The sequence below is a fragment of the Suncus etruscus genome, chromosome 5 (assembly GCF_024139225.1).
Source record: "Suncus etruscus isolate mSunEtr1 chromosome 5, mSunEtr1.pri.cur, whole genome shotgun sequence".
Classification (NCBI taxonomy): Eukaryota; Metazoa; Chordata; class Mammalia; order Eulipotyphla; family Soricidae; genus Suncus; species Suncus etruscus.
Window position 1 is genome coordinate 17,724,580 of NC_064852.1, and position 18,335 is coordinate 17,742,914.

An 18,335-nucleotide genomic window follows, 5' to 3' on the forward strand; every position below is an offset into this window, starting at 1 on the left:
AGAGAGATAACATGGAGGTAAGGCATTTGCTTTCATGCAGAAGGTTATCGGTTTGAATCCCCGCACCCCATATTGTCCCCCGAGCCTGCCAGGAGCGATTTCTGAGTGTGGAGCCAGGAATGATCCCTGAGGGCTGCCGGGTGTGACCTAAAAACCAAAAAAATAAAAAGAAAGAAAGAAAAAAAATTTAGGACTGGAGTGATAATACTAGATATTTGGAGTCATAAAAAAATTTCTTCAGGGTCAGAGCAATAGCACAGCAGGGGGGCGCCTTTGACTTGCACATGGCCAACCCAGGCTCAATCTCCGGCACCCCATATATTCCCCTGAGCCTGTTACAAGTAATTTCTGAGTGCAGAGTCAAGAGTAACCCCTGAGCGCTGCTGGGTGTGGCCCAAATACCAAAAACAAAAAAATTTATTGGGCAATGCGCCCAAGTATGGCTCGTGAGCACTATCAGGAATGAACCCTGAGCAGAGTCAGAAGTTAAGTCCTGAGCACCACTGCATTGGTGCAGAAGCAAAATAAAGGAAGGAAAACAAGGGAAGAAAATTTCTAGAGTACAAAGAGTCACTAGTGGGTGGCGGAGGGAAGTGGACATTGGCAAAGAGATTGATTAGTGTTAGAACATTGTGTCTCTAAAACTCAGTCATAAATATCTTTGTAACTTTATAATTCATGGTGATTCACTTAAAAAATGTTTTAAAGAGTCACCAACAGTGATCCTTGGGGGGAAAAAAAAGCTAAAGCAATCCTCCAGAAAAAGAAGATAGGAGGCATCACTTTCTCCAACTTCAAACTGTTTTACAAAGCAGTAAACAGGGGCTGGGGTGATAGTGCAACAGGTCGGGTTGGGTTCTTTCATTGCATGTGGCTGACCCAGGTTTGATGCTAAGCATACCATATGGTGCCCTGAGCCCATCAGGAGTAATCCAGAGCACCGCAGGGTGTGGGCCATAAACAAAATATAACTATATTACAGGGGCCGGAGAGGTGGCGCTAGAGGTACAGTCTGCCTTGAAGTGCTAGCCTAGGATGGACCATGGTTCCATCCCCGGGAGTCCCATATGGTCCCCCCAAGCCAGGAGCGATTTCTGAGCACATAGCCAGGAGTAACCCCTGAGCGTCAAATGGGTGTGGCCCAAAACAAACAAAAAACCTGTATTGTAAAGCAGTAGGCATTAAAAGATCATGGTATTGGGGTCAGAGTGATAGCACAGCCATAGGGCATTTGATCTGGGTTTGATCCTTGGTATCCTATATGGTCCCCTGAGCCTGCCAGGAGCGATTTCTGAGCGCAGAGCAAGGAGTAACCACTGAGCACTGTCAGGTATGTCCCCCGCCCCCCAAAAAAATAACCAACACATGGAATTGAGGGGCTGAAGAGATAGTACAATGGGTAAGAATTAGTCTTGCACATGGATGACCGAGTTGGATCCACAGCATCCCATAAAGTCACCCTCCCCAGGTGTAATTCCTGAGTGCAGAACCAGGAGTAACCCCTGAACATCAATGGGTCTGTTCCACAAAAAAAAAAACAAAAAAACCCCCTAGGAATTGAGCTTTTATATGTCCCAGCAATTCCACTCAAGAGGACATAACCCAAAGGCCCAAACGTACAATGCAAAAAAGGCATCTGCACTCCTCTGTTCATGGCAGCACTATTCACAATAGCCAGTATCTGGAAACAACCCAAGTGCCAAAGAACAGATGAGTGGGTAAAGCAACTGTGGTACACATATACACAATGGAAAACTACTCTGCAGTAAGGAAAGATAGTCATACACTTTGCTATAATTTGGATGGATCTAGAGAGTATGGTGTTGAGTGAGGTTTGCCAGAGGGAGAGGAACAGATTTCAGAATGATCTCTCTCATATGTGGGATATAAAGAAACTTCTTTTTTTTTTTTTTTTTTTTGGATTTTGGGCCACACCCGGTAACGCTCAGGGGTTACTCCTGGCTATGTGCTCAGAAGTTGCTCCTGGCTTGGGGGACCATATGGGACACCGGGGGATTGAACCGCAGTCCATCCAAGGCTAGCGCAGGCAAGGCGCAGGCACCTTACCTTTAGCGCCACCGCCCGGCCCCTATAAAGAAACTTCTACTATGACAATGAGATTTGGAAACAATCAATCTCGTAAAGAACTGGGTGCTGAAAGGAGGGAAAGTGATATGCAAGACACCCCTTCAGAAACAATATTGCAAACCAGTGTCTAAAAAGAAAAAAAAATGAAAGAGGAGAGAGAGAGAGAGAGAACAAGAGAGAGACAGAGAGAAAGAGAGCACGAGAGAGAGAGAGAGAGAGAGAGAGAGAGAGAGAGAGAGAGAGAGAGAGAGAGAGAGAGAGAGAGAGAGAAGAAAAATGCCACAAAAGCAGGTAGGAGAGAGGGCAGGGGGGGCGGGAGGGAAACTGGGGACATTTGTGGTAGGAAATGTGACTGTGAGGAAGTGGGACATTATAAGACTGAAACTCAATCATGAACAATTGTTTTTCATGAATAATTTTTTAACTGTGAAAAATAAACCTGTGGGGCTGGAGAGATAGCATGGAGGTAAGGCGTTTGCCTTTCATGCAGGAGGTCATCGGTTTGAATCCTGGTGTCCCATATGGTCCCCTGTGCCTGCCAGGAGCAATTTCTAAGCCTGGAGCCAGGAATAACCCCTGAGCACTGCTGGGTGTGACCCCAAAACCACAAAAATAAACAAACAAACAAACAAACCTGTATTACAAACTACCTGGGAGGAGTCGGAGAGATAGCACAGCAGTAGGGCATTTGTCTTGCAAGCAGCCGACCCAGGACCAACTGTGGTTCGAATCTCAGCATTCCTTATGGTCCCCCGAGCCTGCCAGAAGCGATTTCTGAGCAGATAGCCAGGAGTAACCCCTGAGCGCCACAGGGTGTGGCCCCAAACAAAACAAACAAAAAAACCTGGGAAACCGTGGTGTTTAAAAAAATAATTTTTAGGGGCTGGAGATATGGTATGGAGGTAAGGTGTTCGCCTTGCATGCAGAAGGACGGTGGTTCGAATCCCGGCATTCCGTATGGTCCCCTGAGCCTTCCAGGAGCGATTTCCGAACGTAGAGCCAGGAGTAACCCCTGAGGGCTGCCGGATGTGACCCCAAAACCAAAATCAAAACCAAAAATAATTTTTAGGAGCCAGAGTGATAGCACAGCGGGTAGGTCATTTTCCTTGCATGCAGCAACCCAGAACTGACCCAGGTTCGATTCTAGGCATACCATATAGTTCTGAGCCAAGAGTCAGGAGTAACCCCAGAACACTGCTGGGTGTGGCCCCAAAACAAAAAGAAATAATAATTATAATTTTTTAAACCTAAAAGAAGAAAACTAAAAGAAACATCTCAGAGGACATCATATGCCTGATGGCAATAGAAATGAAGAACAAGGAGAACTGGTCTTAGGGGGAAACAAACGTGTTGGGGGGTTGGAGGAGGAAGCTGAATTAGGGAAGGGAACACTAGGGGAGGGGAAATGGCTGCCACAGGGGAGCAGCAGGGAACTGGAGAACTGGGGACATTGGTGGAATTGAAGGGATGGATGTTGGAACAATGTACCTGAAACTCAATCATAAGTGTCTTAGTAACTTTGTAATTCACGGTGATTAAATTTTAAAAGTATACCTTTTTTTTTTTTTTTTTTTTTTTGGGTCACACTCGGCAGCATTCAGGGGTTCCTCCTGGCTCTATGCTCAGAAATCATTCCTGGCAGGCTCAGGGGACCATATGGGATGCCGGGATTCGAACCACTGTTCTGCGTGCAAGGCAAATGTCTTGCCTCCATGCTATCTCTCTGGCCTTAAAAGATTATCTTAAAAAGAGACACCAGTGGCAGCCAGAGCAATAGTACAATGGGAAGGGCTCTTGCCTTGCACATGGCTTGATCCCCAGCATACCATAGGGTCCTCTGAATATATAGTCAGGAGTAACCCCTGAGCACTGCTGGGTGTAACCCCCAACACAAAAACAAACTAATAAAAGAGTTTCTAGTGAAAAATAGTTTAGGAAGTCCTGCTCGAAGGATTAGTCTGGGTGGGGCCAGAGATAGAATAGCAGGTAAGACGCTTGCCTTGCAAATGGCTGACCCAAGTTTGATCCCAGCACCCCAGATAGTTCCTGAACCCCACCATGAGTAATTCACTGGGTGCAGCACCCACAGTAAGCCCTGAGCAATGCCGGGTATGGACCTAAAAGAGGAAGAATCATAAATCATTTTTGCTTTTTTGGGCCATATGCAAAAAGCAGGAAACTTAGAACTTACCCCTGGCTGTACTCAGAGTTCACTCCTGGTAGTACAGGAGACCATCTGGATCATCATGCTGGATGGCCACGTACAAGGCAAGCACTTTAGCCCCTAGTATTGGGGGGGCATGGGGTTTGGGCCACACCCAGAGGTGCTCAGGGGTTACTCCTGGCTCTGCGCTCAGAAATCGCTCCTGGCAAACTTAGGTGACCATATGGATGCTGGGGATCGAATCTGAGTCTGTATTGAGTCAACCATGTGCAAAGCAAATGCCCTACCACTGTGTATTGCTCCAGCCCCACCCCTGTATTATTTCTCCAGCCCCATAAATCTCTCTTTTGATTGCTGCTGAAAACTAGCATTATAAATTATACTTGATACATGCTTTTTCTGGTATAAGAAAGTGCCCTTTACCACACACAAATGGCTTCTAATAGATGCATATTGGTCTGTCTTTTTTAGTCTATTAATATTTTAAAGTTGTCGGCTAGGAAGATTACAGGGTGGGGTACCTGAAATAATAGTGAAGAGAGGGCTTGGAGATATAATACAGCGGTAGGGCATTTGCCTTGCACACAGCCAACTCATGACTGATGGTGGTTCGAATCCCGGCATCCCATATGGTCCCCAATGCCTGGCAGAATTGATTTCTGAGCACAGAGCCAAGAGTGCTGCTGGGTATGGTGCCCCCCCCCAAAAAAAAATAATGGAGAGAAATAGTACCTTGGGTATGGGGTTAGAAAGCTATGTACATCTACACTAAAAATGTTTTAAGAAGTTTTAATGTTGATGAAAGATAAAAACAGTGTAGAAAAACATTTCATTGCCTTTATTTTTTGCTGGGGGGGGACCACAACTGATGATACTCCAAATTTAACTCCTTCTTGGCTCTGAGCTCTGGCTTTGATCCTGGTGGTGCTGAGAATTGAACCAGGGTCAATTGTGTACAAGGTAAGCACCTTACCTGCTGTATGTACTATCTTCTCTCCAGTCCTGGAACCATTTTTATTAACCCAAATTACTTTTGAAAAATCCTTAAGGGTGGTGCTGGAGTGACAGCACAATGGTCGGGCATTTGCCTAGCACAGGGCAGACCCTGGATAGGTGATTTCTGAGCAGAGCCAGGAGTAATCCCTGAGTGTCGCTGAGTGTGCCCCCCACCCAAAAAAAAGATCAACCAGCACAGTAAGTAGGGCCAACAAGTAGGGCATTTGCCTTTCATGCTGTTGTCCTGGGTTTGATCCCTGTCATCCCATATCATGCTTCAATGGGTGCCAGAATCAGTCCAAGTATTTTAAAATATGGTCTTGACCCTTCCTAACTATTCAAAAAGATTTTAGAATATAAACATTTACTCTTAGAAGTGTTGAAAGGAGAGAGAGAGAGAGAGAGAGAGAGAGAGAGAGAGAGAGAGAGAGAGAAAAGAGAGAGGAGAGAGGAGAGGAGAACAAGAGAGAGAGGGGGAGAGAGAAGAGAGAGAGGAGAGAGGAGAACAAGAGAGAGAGAGCTTACTCTCCTTAAGAAACAGGATGCAGGATGTGGTTTAAGAGAGGTCTTTTATATAAACTGTAGGTTAGGAAGTTGTAAGTTTTTTTTTTTTTTTTTTTTTTTTTTTTTTTGTGGTTTTTGGGTCACACCCGGCAATGCTCAGGGGTTTTTCCTGGCTCTGTGCTCAGAAATTGCTCCTGGCTTGCACGGGGGACCATATGGGACGCCGGGATTCGAACCGATGACCTTCTGCATGAAAGGTAAATGCCTTACCTCCATGCTATCTCTCCGGCCCCAAATATATAAGACTCTTTTTTTTTTTTTTTTTTTTTTGGGCCACACCCTGTGACGCTCAGGGGTTACTCCTGGCTATGCGCTCAGAAGACCATATGGGATGCCGGGGGATCGAACCCGGTCCGTCCTAGGCTAGCGAGGCAAGGCAGGCACCTTACCATAACCCGCCCGGCCCCCAAGTTCGGTGCTGGGGATCCAACCCAGGGTTCCTGCATGCAAAGCAAGTACTCCAGCCCTTCTGAACCATAAAACCTGTAGGATTTTTTGTTTGTTTGGTTTTGGTTTCAGTTTTGGACCACACCCAACAGTGCTCAGGGGTTACTCCTGGCTCTGTACTCAGGAACCATTTCCAACAGTGCTTTAGGGGTATCATTTAGGATGCTGGGGATCAAACCCACGTCTGTAGAGTGCAAGGCCAGAGACCTCCTTGCTGTACTTTCTTTTTTAGACCCCCCCCCAAACCTGTCATTTTAATGCCTTTCTGGATTTGATTTATTTCAAATCAATTTTTTTCTTGCTTTTTGAGCCACACCTGGTGGCACTCAGGGGTTACTTCTGGCTCTACACTCAGAAATTGCTACTGGCAGGCTCGGGAAACACATGGGATTCCAGGGATCAAACCTGGGTTGGCTGCATTCAAGGCCCTCCCTGCTGTGCTATCACTTAGGCTCCAAAATCTATCAATCTTGATGGTACCTATGAAAATCTAGAGAGTTGAGGGGAAGCCCCTCCTTAGCAAAGACTTCCCAGATCCCCAAACCATAGTATAAGTTCTCCAGTCCGGAACATGAATCTAACCAAGTTGGGTCAGCACCCCATCATTATCTCATTACCCCTGTGCAGGATCCCAAACCCACTGCACAAGGCAAACCATCCATCAGTGGCCCAAACCGCTGCCCAGCGCTCGGCACCCTGGGTCCCACCACCAGGGGTGCTGCACATAGGCCTGGATTCTCAGCACAATCCCTGATTCCCCTTAGAAAACATGTATGGGGGGCCAAAGTCATAGTACAGTGGGAAATGCGCTTCACTGACGCACAGCACAGGGGTGCAATCCTCAGCCCACTGCCAGGAGTGATCCCTAAATTCAAAGCCACAGGTAAGCCCTGAGCACCACCAGCTGTGGTCCCCAAACAAACCAACAACAGCTATAACAGTCAAAGTTGGAGGATTGGGGCTCAAGGGCAGGGCCTAACCTCAAATGTGCCAGGTCCTGGGTTCCATTCCAGACATCACCATTAAAGACCAGGAAAACCATCCATCCTAGGACTTCTTATGTCAGCCAGTGCTCCCACTCCAGGGCCAAGGCCTGCCCACTGTCTTTAACTCTTTGCCAACTGCCCTTGCCCATCTGTTTTGTTTTGTTTTGGGCCACACCCAGCAGTGCTCAAAGCTTCCTCCTGGCTCTGCAGTCAGGAATCACTCCCAGCAGGGCTCAGGATGGGATGCAGAACCTTGAACTTGGGTCAGTCATGAGCGCAAGGCAAACACCCTCCTCACTGTACTGTCTCTCTAGGCCCCTGATCATTCACTCTTGTTCACACACCTGAAGAGAAAAACAACGTCGGGGTTTGTGGGCCCCTCTGGAGGATCTGCTCCCACAGCTTCAGTCTAGGGTGCTGCCAGCTTGTCCAGCAGAGACGGGCTTGGCCCACTCAAGCCCATCACCAGCACAGCCAAGCACCACCTCACCATGCCATTTTCCCCCACCATGCCCAAGTCCAGCAGACACTTGGCAGCCTCCAATTCCAGTTCCATTTCCCATCTGCGGCTCCCTCTTTCTACTTCCCTCCTCCTGCCTCCCCTGTACAGAATACAGGCAATTAGAGGGGTGCCGGATTGATAGTATTGCAAGTAGGGCATCTGCCTTTTGCACGTGGTCAACCAGGGCTCAATCCCTGCCACACCATAGGGTCAACCTAGTTCCCCCAGGAGTGTTCCTTAAGTGTAGAGCCAGGAGCCAGGAGGAAGCCCTGAACGGTATTGCCCTAAAGCAAAAAAAGAAAAAGAAAAAGAAAAACAGAGGCAAAAATAATGGCACAGCAATAAGGTGTTTGCCTTGCACGTAGTTGACCTGGGTTCAATCCCCGACATCCCATATGGTCCCCCAAGCCTGCCAGGAGCGATTTCTGAGCTCAGAGTCAGGAGTTACCCCTGAGCACCACCGGGTGTGACCCAAAATAAACAAACAAACAAAAAAGAATATACATATATATGGGAATCAGAGATTTAGTTTTTGGGATCCCTTTGGATAAGCACCGCTCTTTTCTGTATCAGTCACTACCCCTTAATTCCACTGTTTCACTGAGAACTACACTGTGTCTCCCTCCCCTGGCTGGGTTGGACCATAAGCGGGTGAAACCGTGGCAAAATTTAGATTCTCTTTACCAAAATGAACTTTGAATTTGCTCCCTGCATCCTAGAGCAGCCCCAGAGCCTGAGAGAGTGGAGAAAGAGGATTCAAGGGGTACAGCATAACAAGACGGAATAGATTTGGCAAGAAGAGATGTGTCTATGAGTGTATTTTCAACCCATCAGTTATTATTTTTTTTTTAAATACATTAGGGTGAAGAGGAGCCCGAAGAATTCGAAAGCCCTATTAGAGTAAGAGAATTGATAAGAGTGAATGATCTTAAACCTTTAAGGCACATACACAATAGTTATGTAAAACAATAAAAATAAAATAAAAAGCAATTAAAGCCAAAAAGGCAAATGAAATGAAGGCCAGGCTGGCTGAGTTCCAATGGCTGCAATAATAATAATAAAAATCTTATTTTTCTCTGACCTGAGAGTTCTGGGCCTGGACTTCCAAAGCACCCCACCGCAACCCCTACCCCCCAACACAGGCCAAAAAAAAAAAAAAAAATCGCTTCCCTTAGGCACCTTTCACGGACGGTTCCAGAGCGCTGAGACTTGGGCAATGCCCAGGCTCGGCCCACTCTCCCTTGGGGGACACCGCACTGCCCAGTGTATGTCCCCTAAAACCCTACTCTGCTCCCAGACCACCCAGTCACCCACCAGGGGTGCTGGCTCGGGCAGATCTGTACCCCAGGATCAGAGAGGGAACCCCAGCCTTGGAGCAGCCAGGATGCGGGCTGCCTCTGTGCAAAGGGGGTGCCGCACGCCAAGGCCCTTTCTCCTAAACTGGGGAGAGGAAAGGGGTCCCCGAATTCTCACCCACCGCTGCACCGACGCCTCTTCCTTCCCCTCTAGGCCCCACGCCGCAGTGCCGGGTCACATGCGGGCAGGAGAGCCGAGCGACACCGCGACAAACGACCACCACCGCGCGCCCCACCGCACCGCCAGTGGCCCCTACTTGGAAAGGGGGAGGAGGCACCGCTTCTTGCTTCTGCACCCTCAAATTCAAGCCTCCCCCGAGGCCGCCCCTGCAGTAGTGCAGACCCCCCCCAAAAAAAAATCCGGGATCCCCTTCATCATGCACGATCAGGCAGTTTCAGGGGGCTGATTAGCGCCTGCACCCCGCGGGTTTCGGGGTGCCGTGGAAGGGGGCGCGGGCTGGGGCCGGAGCCATGTGGGGCCCCCCTGGACTCGCGCCTGGCGCCCAGGCCGCGGGGACCACCCCTGTCCGAGCGCCCCAGCCCTCCCCGGAGACCCCCGCAGCCCCGCAGCGCCCCGATCATTCACTCACCCAGAGCTCGGTGCCCCAGCTCATGGTGCAGGGGGCGGGAATGGGGCGCGCCGCTCTCGGGGTGCGGCTCTCCGCTTCCCCTCCCCGGAGAGCTCCAGGAGCCTCGAGGTCCCCGCGATCGCGATCGAGGAAAGCCGGAGTCCGCTTGGTCACCGCCGATCGGCACTCAGGGTCCCGGGGGTGCTCCCGGCCGAACGATCGTCCTCGCTCCCGGGCGCAGCTCAGCAAAATGGCCCGAGGAAGCCTCCGCCGCCGCCGCCGCGGCTGCCCGCCCGCCCCAAAACCCGAGAGCCGGGGGCGTGGTCTCGTGGGGGCGTGTCTTATAGAAGGAGGCGGGTCTTTTCGAGGCGGGGCCTATCAGAAGGGAGGGTCTTTCTAGGCGGGGCCTATCAGAGCAAGGCGGGGATCTGTGGGGGCGGAGCTAGGAGGAGAAGGCGGGTCTTTCTAAGCGGGGCCTATCAGAACAGGACGGAGGTCTGTAGGGGCGGGGCTCGTCGGAGAAGGGCGGGGTCTTGTGGTGGAGGGGCGTGTCGGAGGGGGGTGTTTCTAGGCGGGGCCTATCAGAGCAAGGCTTGGTCCGTAGAGGCGGGGCTTGTCGGAGAGGGGCGTGGTCTGGTGGAGGCGGGGCGTGTTAGTAATTGACATGAGTGGGCGTGGTCTTGAGGGGCGTGGTCTGTCTGACAGGTCGCACACGCGCACACCTCCCGCCCAGGCCCTGGTTCCCGCTCGTTCATCCTTTCTCCCGGGCCCCAGTTTGGCATCTCTAGGGCGCGGAGCTCCAGGGCTAACGCTCCCGGGAAGGATGGCGCCGGCTTGGGCCTGGCACTGGGGACTCCGAAGTCACTACACAGAATTTTTTTATGCTTATTTATTTTTTTAGTGATTGGCAAACATCACCCCTGTCGTTTGAGGTGCTGGACTTAGGCCTGAGGTTGCTTGCATGCACCCAGCTGCTGCTGGAGAGAGATCCGAGTTCTCTAAGCGGTTTTCCCCAAAGCCCAGTATCCCCAGGGAGACCCCGCTGCCTAACCCCACACAGGCGGGGGCCTCGAGGCTGTGAGCCAAGGTGCGTGCCCTTGAAGGAATCAGGGTGCCATTTCCGTTGCTTCTGATCTCTACATATTAGGATGGCCAAGTGGCTCCAATTAGGAACGGCTAGACTCCAAAGCAAGTTACTGCTGATGAGGGGTGGAAAAAAAAATGAGGCGCTGGGCCCAAAATGGGAAAGAGGGTAGGACACACACCTTTTTACACACACCCAACCTGGGGGATCTCTGGCATTACTTACAGTCTCCCAAGTCCCACAGGAGTGATCTCTGAGCACAGAGCTAGGAGTAAGCCCTGAGCACCGCTGCGTATACCCCCTCCTCAAATAAACAGAATATTTTAAATATCTTGGAGCCGGAGTGATAGTGCAGCCTTACATGCTGAAGACCTGGGTTCAATTCCTAACACCACATAAGGTCTCCCAAACCCTGTCAGGAGTGATCCTGAACACAGAGCCAAGAGTGAGCCCTGAGCACCACTGGGTGTTGTCAAAACAAAACAAAATAAAACCAAAAAAAAAAAAAAAAAAAAAACCCAAACCACGATTTAGTAGATAAGTCTCCAAGTCTACTTCCTTTGTCAGACAATTAGAAGACATTTAAACTGTCTAAACTGGCTCTAATCTGTTTTCACTTCCAAGTTCCACCTGCCCCTCTGCTTGTTGTTAGCCTATGTTTAAATATTTTATTTTGCACTCTGGAAACTGGGCTCCAGACAGGCTGACAGACAAACAGACACCGACCAGAGACCTTCCCTGAGGCAACCTGAGTGCCTGAGGGGACTGACCTGGTAACACTTTTCACAACCCTGTAGATGATTGCCTGTTTCCCTTCCTAGCCTAAAAGTTGTGGGTATTTTTTCACTTCATTACAGTGATCTAAGCTCCCCTAAATTCTGAGAGTATAAAGCAGTGACCACTAGTGAGAATTTGTTCGTCAGGAGTGGAAAGAACCAGGAAGTCTAAAGAACTGAAAGGTAAAAAGAGCCTGTGAAAGGACCAGGGCACATATTGAGTCCACCTCACGCTTAATGGCTTTCGTTTGTTTGTTTTTTTATTTTTTGGCTCACACAGAGAAGTCCTCAAGGGTTACTCGAATGTAGTGCTGGGAATTAAACTAGGCATACAAAGTATGGAGACCAGTTGAGCTCTCTCCAGTCCAAGAAAGTCCTGGTTCCTTTTTCTAGATTTCAATAAAACTTTATTTTATTTATTTATTTTTTAAAAAAGGAGAAACTAATCGACTGGAGGTCATAGTTTTCAATGTTACTAAAAGCTATTGAAACTACATTTTTGTTTGTTTGTTTGTTTTTGGGTCATATCCGGCAACAATCAGGGGTTATTCCTGGCTCTATACTATATCATATATATATACTATATCACTACTGGCAGGCTCGGGGGACCATATGGGATGCCGGGATTCGAACCACTGTCCTTCTGCATGCAAGGCAAATGCCTTACCTCCATGCTATCTCTCCAGCCCGAAACTACAATTTTAATGGGGCTGAAGCAGTGGCGCAAGCCCTTGCTAGCCTAGGACAGACCAGGGTTCGATTCCCCGGTGTCCCATATGGTCCCCCAAGCCAAGAGTGATTTCTGGGCACATAGCCAGGAGTAATCCCTATCACCAGTGAGCCCCCCCAAACAAGAAAAATAAATAAAACTGTAATTTTGAGGGGCCAGAGGGATAGTACAACAGGTAAGAGTGCTCGCTTTGCATGTGGCCAACCTGGTTTTGATTCCCTGCATCCTATATAGTCCCGCAAGTACTGCCAGGAGTTAATTCCTAAATGCAGAGCTAGCAGTTACCCCTGAACATTACCAGGTATGGCCCCCAAATCAAAATAATAATAATAATTTAAAATCCAAGACATTTGTTTTGGTTTTGGGGCTACACCTGGCAGTGCTGAGGGGTTTACTGACTCTATGTCCAGGAATCACTCCTGGCAGGCTCAGAGGACCATATGCAATTCTGAAGTTCGAACCCAAATCTGTCCCGGATTGACTGCATGCAAGGTAAGCACTCTATCTGATGTCCTATAGCTCCGGACAAGACTGATTTTGAAAGTATAAAAATTGTGATTAACTGGGGAGCTTGACAGGTCCCCTAAGCCTGTCAGGAATGATTTGTGAGTGCAAAGCCAGCAGTAAACCCCGGAGCACTGCCAAAAAATAAAATTGTGATTAAGTGGGACCAGAGGGGTGATGCAGGCAAACGTAGGGTGTTTGCCTTACATGCGGCTGACCTAGGACTGACCACAGTTCGATCCCCTGGTGTCCCTTATGGTCCCCCAAGCCAGGAGCAATTTCTGAACACATAGCCAGGAGTAACCCCTGAGTGCAGCAGGGGGTGACCCAAAAAAACAAAAACAAACAAAAAATTGTGATTAAGTAACTAGGCTTAACATAAGTGAATCTAGTTTTAATTTAAACATTAGGTGCCAGAGAGATAGTATGGAGATAAAGTGTTTGCCTTTCATGCAGAAGGACAGAGGTTTGAATCCCGGCATCCCATGTAGTCCCCCATCCTGCCAGGAGCGATTTCTGATCGTAGAGCCAGGAGTGACTCCTGAGCGCTGCTGGGTGTGACCCAAAAACCAAAAAAATAAAAAACATAAAAACAAACATCAAGGGGCCGGGAAGGTGGCGCTAGAGGTAAGGTGTCTGCCTTGCAAGCGCTAGCGTAGGACAGACCGTGGTTCTATCCCCTGGTGTCCCATATGGTCCCCCAAGCCAGGAGCGATTTCTGAGCGATTAGCCAGGAGTAACCCCTGAGCGTCAAACGGGTATGACCCAAAAACAAACAAACAAAAAACAAACATCAATATCTTGGGGCCAGAGTGCTAGCACAGAGGTAGGGCATTTGTCTTGCACGCAGATGCAGATTCAATCTTCGGCACCTAATATGGTCCCCCAAGCTAGGAGCAATTTCTGAGCGCAAAGCCAGGAGTAACCCCTGAGTGCAGCCGAAATATAAAAATAAAAATCATGGTCCAGAAGGGCCTGCGAGATAGCATGGAGGTAAGGTGTTTGTTTGCCTTGCATGCAGAAGGTTGGTGGTTCAAATCCTGGCATCCCATATAGTCCCCTGAGCCTGCCAGGAGCGATTTCTGAACGTAGAGTCAGAAGTAACCCCCGAGTGCTGCCGGATGTGACCCCCCCAAAAAAAAAAAGATAAATAAAATTAAAAAAAAATCTTGGGCCAGAGCCATAGCACAGTGGTAGGGCGTTTGCCTAGCACATGACAGACCCAGGATGGACCCCGGTTTGATTCCCGGCATCCCATTTGGTTCCCCCGAGCCTGCCAAGAGTGATTTCTGAGTACAGAGCCAGGAATAATTCCTGAGCACTGCTGAGTGTGACCCCCAAAACAATCAAAATCTTTAATGTCTAATAAGATAAATTTGGGGTGTTCTTTTTTGGGAGCTACACCCAGTTGTGCTCAGGGGATCATATGAGATGCCAGAGATTGAATCTGGGTTAGCTACATGCAAAGCAAATGCCTTCCCAAAGTACTATCTCTAGCACAATAGGACAGACATTTTTTAAATAGTATGCTAATGAGGGCTGGAGCGATAACACAGCAGATTGGGTGCTTGCCTTGCACAGGCAACCCAGGTTTGATCCCCGGCATCCCATATTGTCCACCGAGCCCACCAGGAGTGATTCTCTACGCACAAAGCCAGGAGCGGCCAAAAAAAACAAACAAAAATTGTGCTTATGAAAGACATTTTGCAAACTGCAGTAAATATAGTAAGTGGGGAGCCCCAAGTTTGATCCATGGCACCACATGGTCCCCCAGCACCACCAGAAGTTCAAGAAATGAGAGAGAGAAAAAAAAAGGAAATGAAAGAAATAAAGAGGAAGGAACAGCAGAAAATAAAAGTAGAGACCACATCAAGCTGAAACCTTTGAAGATGAATAAGCAGGAAACAGATATCGGAACCTATTCAAAGCTACAGGAACACAATTGTCTAGAACCAACTTAAATGCATCCTCCTACAAATACCTTTAACGTAAAAAAAAAAAACAAAAAACAACACTTTAACTTCATTAAATTTGGGTGATAACTGTAGGAGACTTGAAAGCATGAGGATTTTTAAGAAAGAAATAAAGGGCCCGGAGTGGTGTTTGCCTTGCAAGCAGCCGATCCAGGATCTAAGGTGGTTGGTTCGAATCCCGGTGTCCCATATGGTCCCCCATGCCTGCCAGGAGCTATTTCTGAGCAGACAGCCAGGAGTAACCCCTGAGCAACGACAGGTGTGGCCCAAAATCCAAAATAAATTAATAAAAAGCTTCAGGAGTCTAAAAGGGATAGAAGCAACAAGAACAGAAAAAAAGCACAGCAGATGTAGTGTAAAATCAGAGGCCTGAATGGTAATAGAACAGGTAAGGTGCTTGCCTGGGAGGCAGATGCCCTGGGTTTGACCCCACCACCCCATATGATCCCCTGAACCCCACCAGGAGTTATCCCTGAGAGGAGACCAGGGTGTGACCCAAAATAAACTAAAAATACTTTCCAGGGGAGGCAGGCACAGGCGAGGAAGGAAAAAATAAAAATATTATTCATACCACATTGTCTCTTCTGTTTTGCTTTTGGACCACACCCTACATTGATCCACCTATCTATTCACTATACTATCATTCCAGACTCCATCATTATTTTTTTTTTTTTTTTTGGTTTTTGGGTCTCACCCGGCAGTGCTCAGGAGTTACTCCTGGCTCCATGCTCAGAAGTCGCTCCTGGCGAGCACGGGGGACCATATGGGACGCCGGGATTCGAACTGATGACCTTTTGCATGAGAGGCAAACGCCTTACCTCCATGCTATCTCTCCGGCCCCCATCATTATTTTTTTTTATTTTATTTTTGTTTTTGGACATACCTGGAGGTGTTCAGGTATGACTTGTGGCTCTGAGCTCAGAAATTACTCTTGGCAGGCTTTAGGGACAATATGGGATGCCAGGTATTGAACTGCATGGGCTGCATGCAGGGCAAACTCTCTCCCCATTGTGTTATTGCTCTGGCCCCAGCATTATCTTTTAGGAAGAACTTAAAACTATTCCTTTTGGGGCCGGAGAGATAGCATGGAGGTAAGGCGTTTGATTTTCATGCAGAAGAACGGTGGTTCAAATCCCGGCATCCCTTATGGTCCCCTGTGCCTGTCAGGGGCAATTTCTGAACATAGAGCCAGAAGTATAACCCCTGAGCTCTGCCGGGTGTGACCCAAAAACAAAAACAAAACAAAACAAAACAAAAAACTGTTTCTTTTCCCTTGTAGTGAGAGATGTGATTCAACACAAAAACTTCTCATTTTTAACAGGTAACTGTGCTCTGATCTACTCAAGAATCCACTTTCACAGGACCTGCTCAAATCCTGGCTCTGTAATGGGGTCAGAGAGATAGCATGAAGGTAAGGTGTTTGCCTTGCATTGCCGAAGGATGATGGTTCTAATCCCAGCATCCCATATGGTTCCCCCCGAGCCTGCAAAGAGCAATTTCTGAACATAGAGCTGGAGTAACCCCTGAGTGCTGCTGGGTGTGACCCAAAAACGAAAGACAAAAAAAAAAAAAAAAAAAAAAACTGGCTCTGTAAATTCTGGAATTACCCATAACATCAGTCTAAGTTTCTATTTCATCTCAGAAACACTGAAGCTCAAAGGTAGGACTAGAGCTTTGTCAGTTGGAGTTGGTGGATGACTGTGTATATAATTCCAGGGAATAACTAGATCCCTGAAAGAAAGATGTCTGGTGGGCCTGAGAAATAGCACAGTGGGGAGGACATTTGCCTTTCTGGCGGCTGACCCAGGTTCCATCTCTCGCATTCCATATGGTCCCCCAAGCCTGTCAGGAGTGATTCCTCAGTGAAGAGCCTTGAATGCCACTGCGTGTGACTCAACCCCCCCCCCACCACAAAAAAAAACCCACAAAAAAATGAAAAGAGAGCTTGGGGCCAACGTGATAATATGTCCAGTCAACCTGGATTCAATCAATCATAGTAGATGGTCTTCTGAGCTGGCCAAGAGTGATTGCTAAGCACAGAGCCAGCGGAATAAGCCTGAGCATTCCCGGTGGGGCCCAAAAAGAAAAATGAGAGCTGGGGCGATGGCAGACAATAGGTTATTTGCCTTGCACGCAGTCAATCCAGGACCAACCTGAGTTTGATCTGCAGCATCTCATATGTTCCCCGAGCCTGCCAGGAGCGATTTCTGAGCTGGGAATAACCCCCGAGTGTTGCCAGGTGTAACCCAAACACACACACACCCAAAAAAAGAAAAGAGAGTTAATAAGGCTAGGGATGGAGCTCAAAGGGCTGGAAAAAATACGTTGCATGTAGGACTTGCCTACATTCCATTCCCAGGTCCACATGGTCCCCAGATATTACCAACAGTGACCCCACGGGGAGAAAGGTCAAGGTACTCCCTTATATTGGTAATATGGAAGGATGATGCAGCTCTAAATCCAAACCAGAGTCAAGACAGGAGCCCCAAGTCCAGTCGTAACATTGTGGGGACAGAGTTATAGCACAGCAGGAAAGACACTTACCTTGCACACCAATAGACCAAAGTTCGATTCCCAGCATCCATATGGTCCTTGAACCCATCAAGAGTGATTACTGGGCTGGAGAGATAGCTGGAGATGGGACATTTGCCTTGCATGCAGAAGAACGGTGGTTCAAATCCTGGCATCCCATATGGTTCCTTGAGCCTGCCAGGAGCTATTTCTGAGCGCAGAGCCAGAAGTAACCCCTGAGTGCTGCCGGGTGTGACCCAAAAATCAAAAAATAAATAAATAAATAAATAATCACTCTTTTTTTTTTTTTTTTGGCTTTTTGAGTCACATTTGACAGCGCTCTGGGGTTACTCCTGGCTCTGCGCTCAGAAATCGCTCTTGGCAGGCTCGGGGACCATATGGAATGCCAGGATTCAAAACACCGTCCTTCTGCATGCAAGGCAAACACCCTACCTCCATGCTATCTCTCCAGCCCAAAAGAGTGATTCTTGAGTGTTGAATCAGGAGTAACCCCTGAGCATTACCAGGTGCAACCCCCAAAAAAAACCAAAATAATAAAAATTTTAAAGTATATAAAATAGGGGTGGGAGAGATAGCACAGCGGTAAGTCGTTTGCCTTCAAGTGGCCAACCCAGGACAGACGGTGGTTCAAATCCCAGCATCTCATATGGTCCACCGTATTTGCCAGGAGCGATTTCTGAGTGCAGATCCAGATCCAGGAGTAACCCTTGAGTGCTACTAGGTGTGATCCAAAAATGAAAGAAGAAAGAAAGAAAGAAAGAAAGAAAGAAAGAAAGAAAGAAAGAAAGAAAGAAAGAAAGAAAGAAAGAAAGAAAGAAAGAAAGAAAGAAAAAAGAAAGAAAGAAAGAAAGAAGAAGAAAGAAAGAAAGAAAGAAAGAAAGAAAGAAAGAAAGAAAGAAGGAAAGAAGGAAGGAAGGAAGGAAGGAAGGAAGGAAGGAAGGAAGGAAGAAGGGAAGGAAGGAAGGAAGGAAGGAAGGGAGAGGAGGAGGGAGGGAGGGAGGGAGGAAGAGAGAGAAAGAAAGAAAGGAAAGAAAGAAAGAAAGAAAGAAAGAAATATATATGTAT

At 48.0% G+C, this 18,335-nt stretch overlaps 2 protein-coding genes across 10 annotated transcripts in view; both read right to left on the minus strand.

Moving 5' to 3' along the window:
* Positions 1-9,968, minus strand: part of FNBP1 (formin binding protein 1) — a 126,061-nt gene extending 116,093 nt beyond the window's left edge. For all 9 annotated transcript variants that reach the window (XM_049774033.1, XM_049774039.1, XM_049774038.1 and 6 more), the window contains exon 1: positions 9,693-9,968. In XM_049774033.1, coding sequence (XP_049629990.1) covers positions 9,693-9,716 — 24 coding nt within the window. In that variant the 5' untranslated portion in view covers positions 9,717-9,968. The remainder of the gene's footprint in view (positions 1-9,692) is intronic.
* The window catches only part of ASB6 (ankyrin repeat and SOCS box containing 6), a 370,010-nt gene that overhangs the window by 335,668 nt on the left and 16,007 nt on the right, over positions 1-18,335 (minus strand). The window lies entirely within an intron of this gene.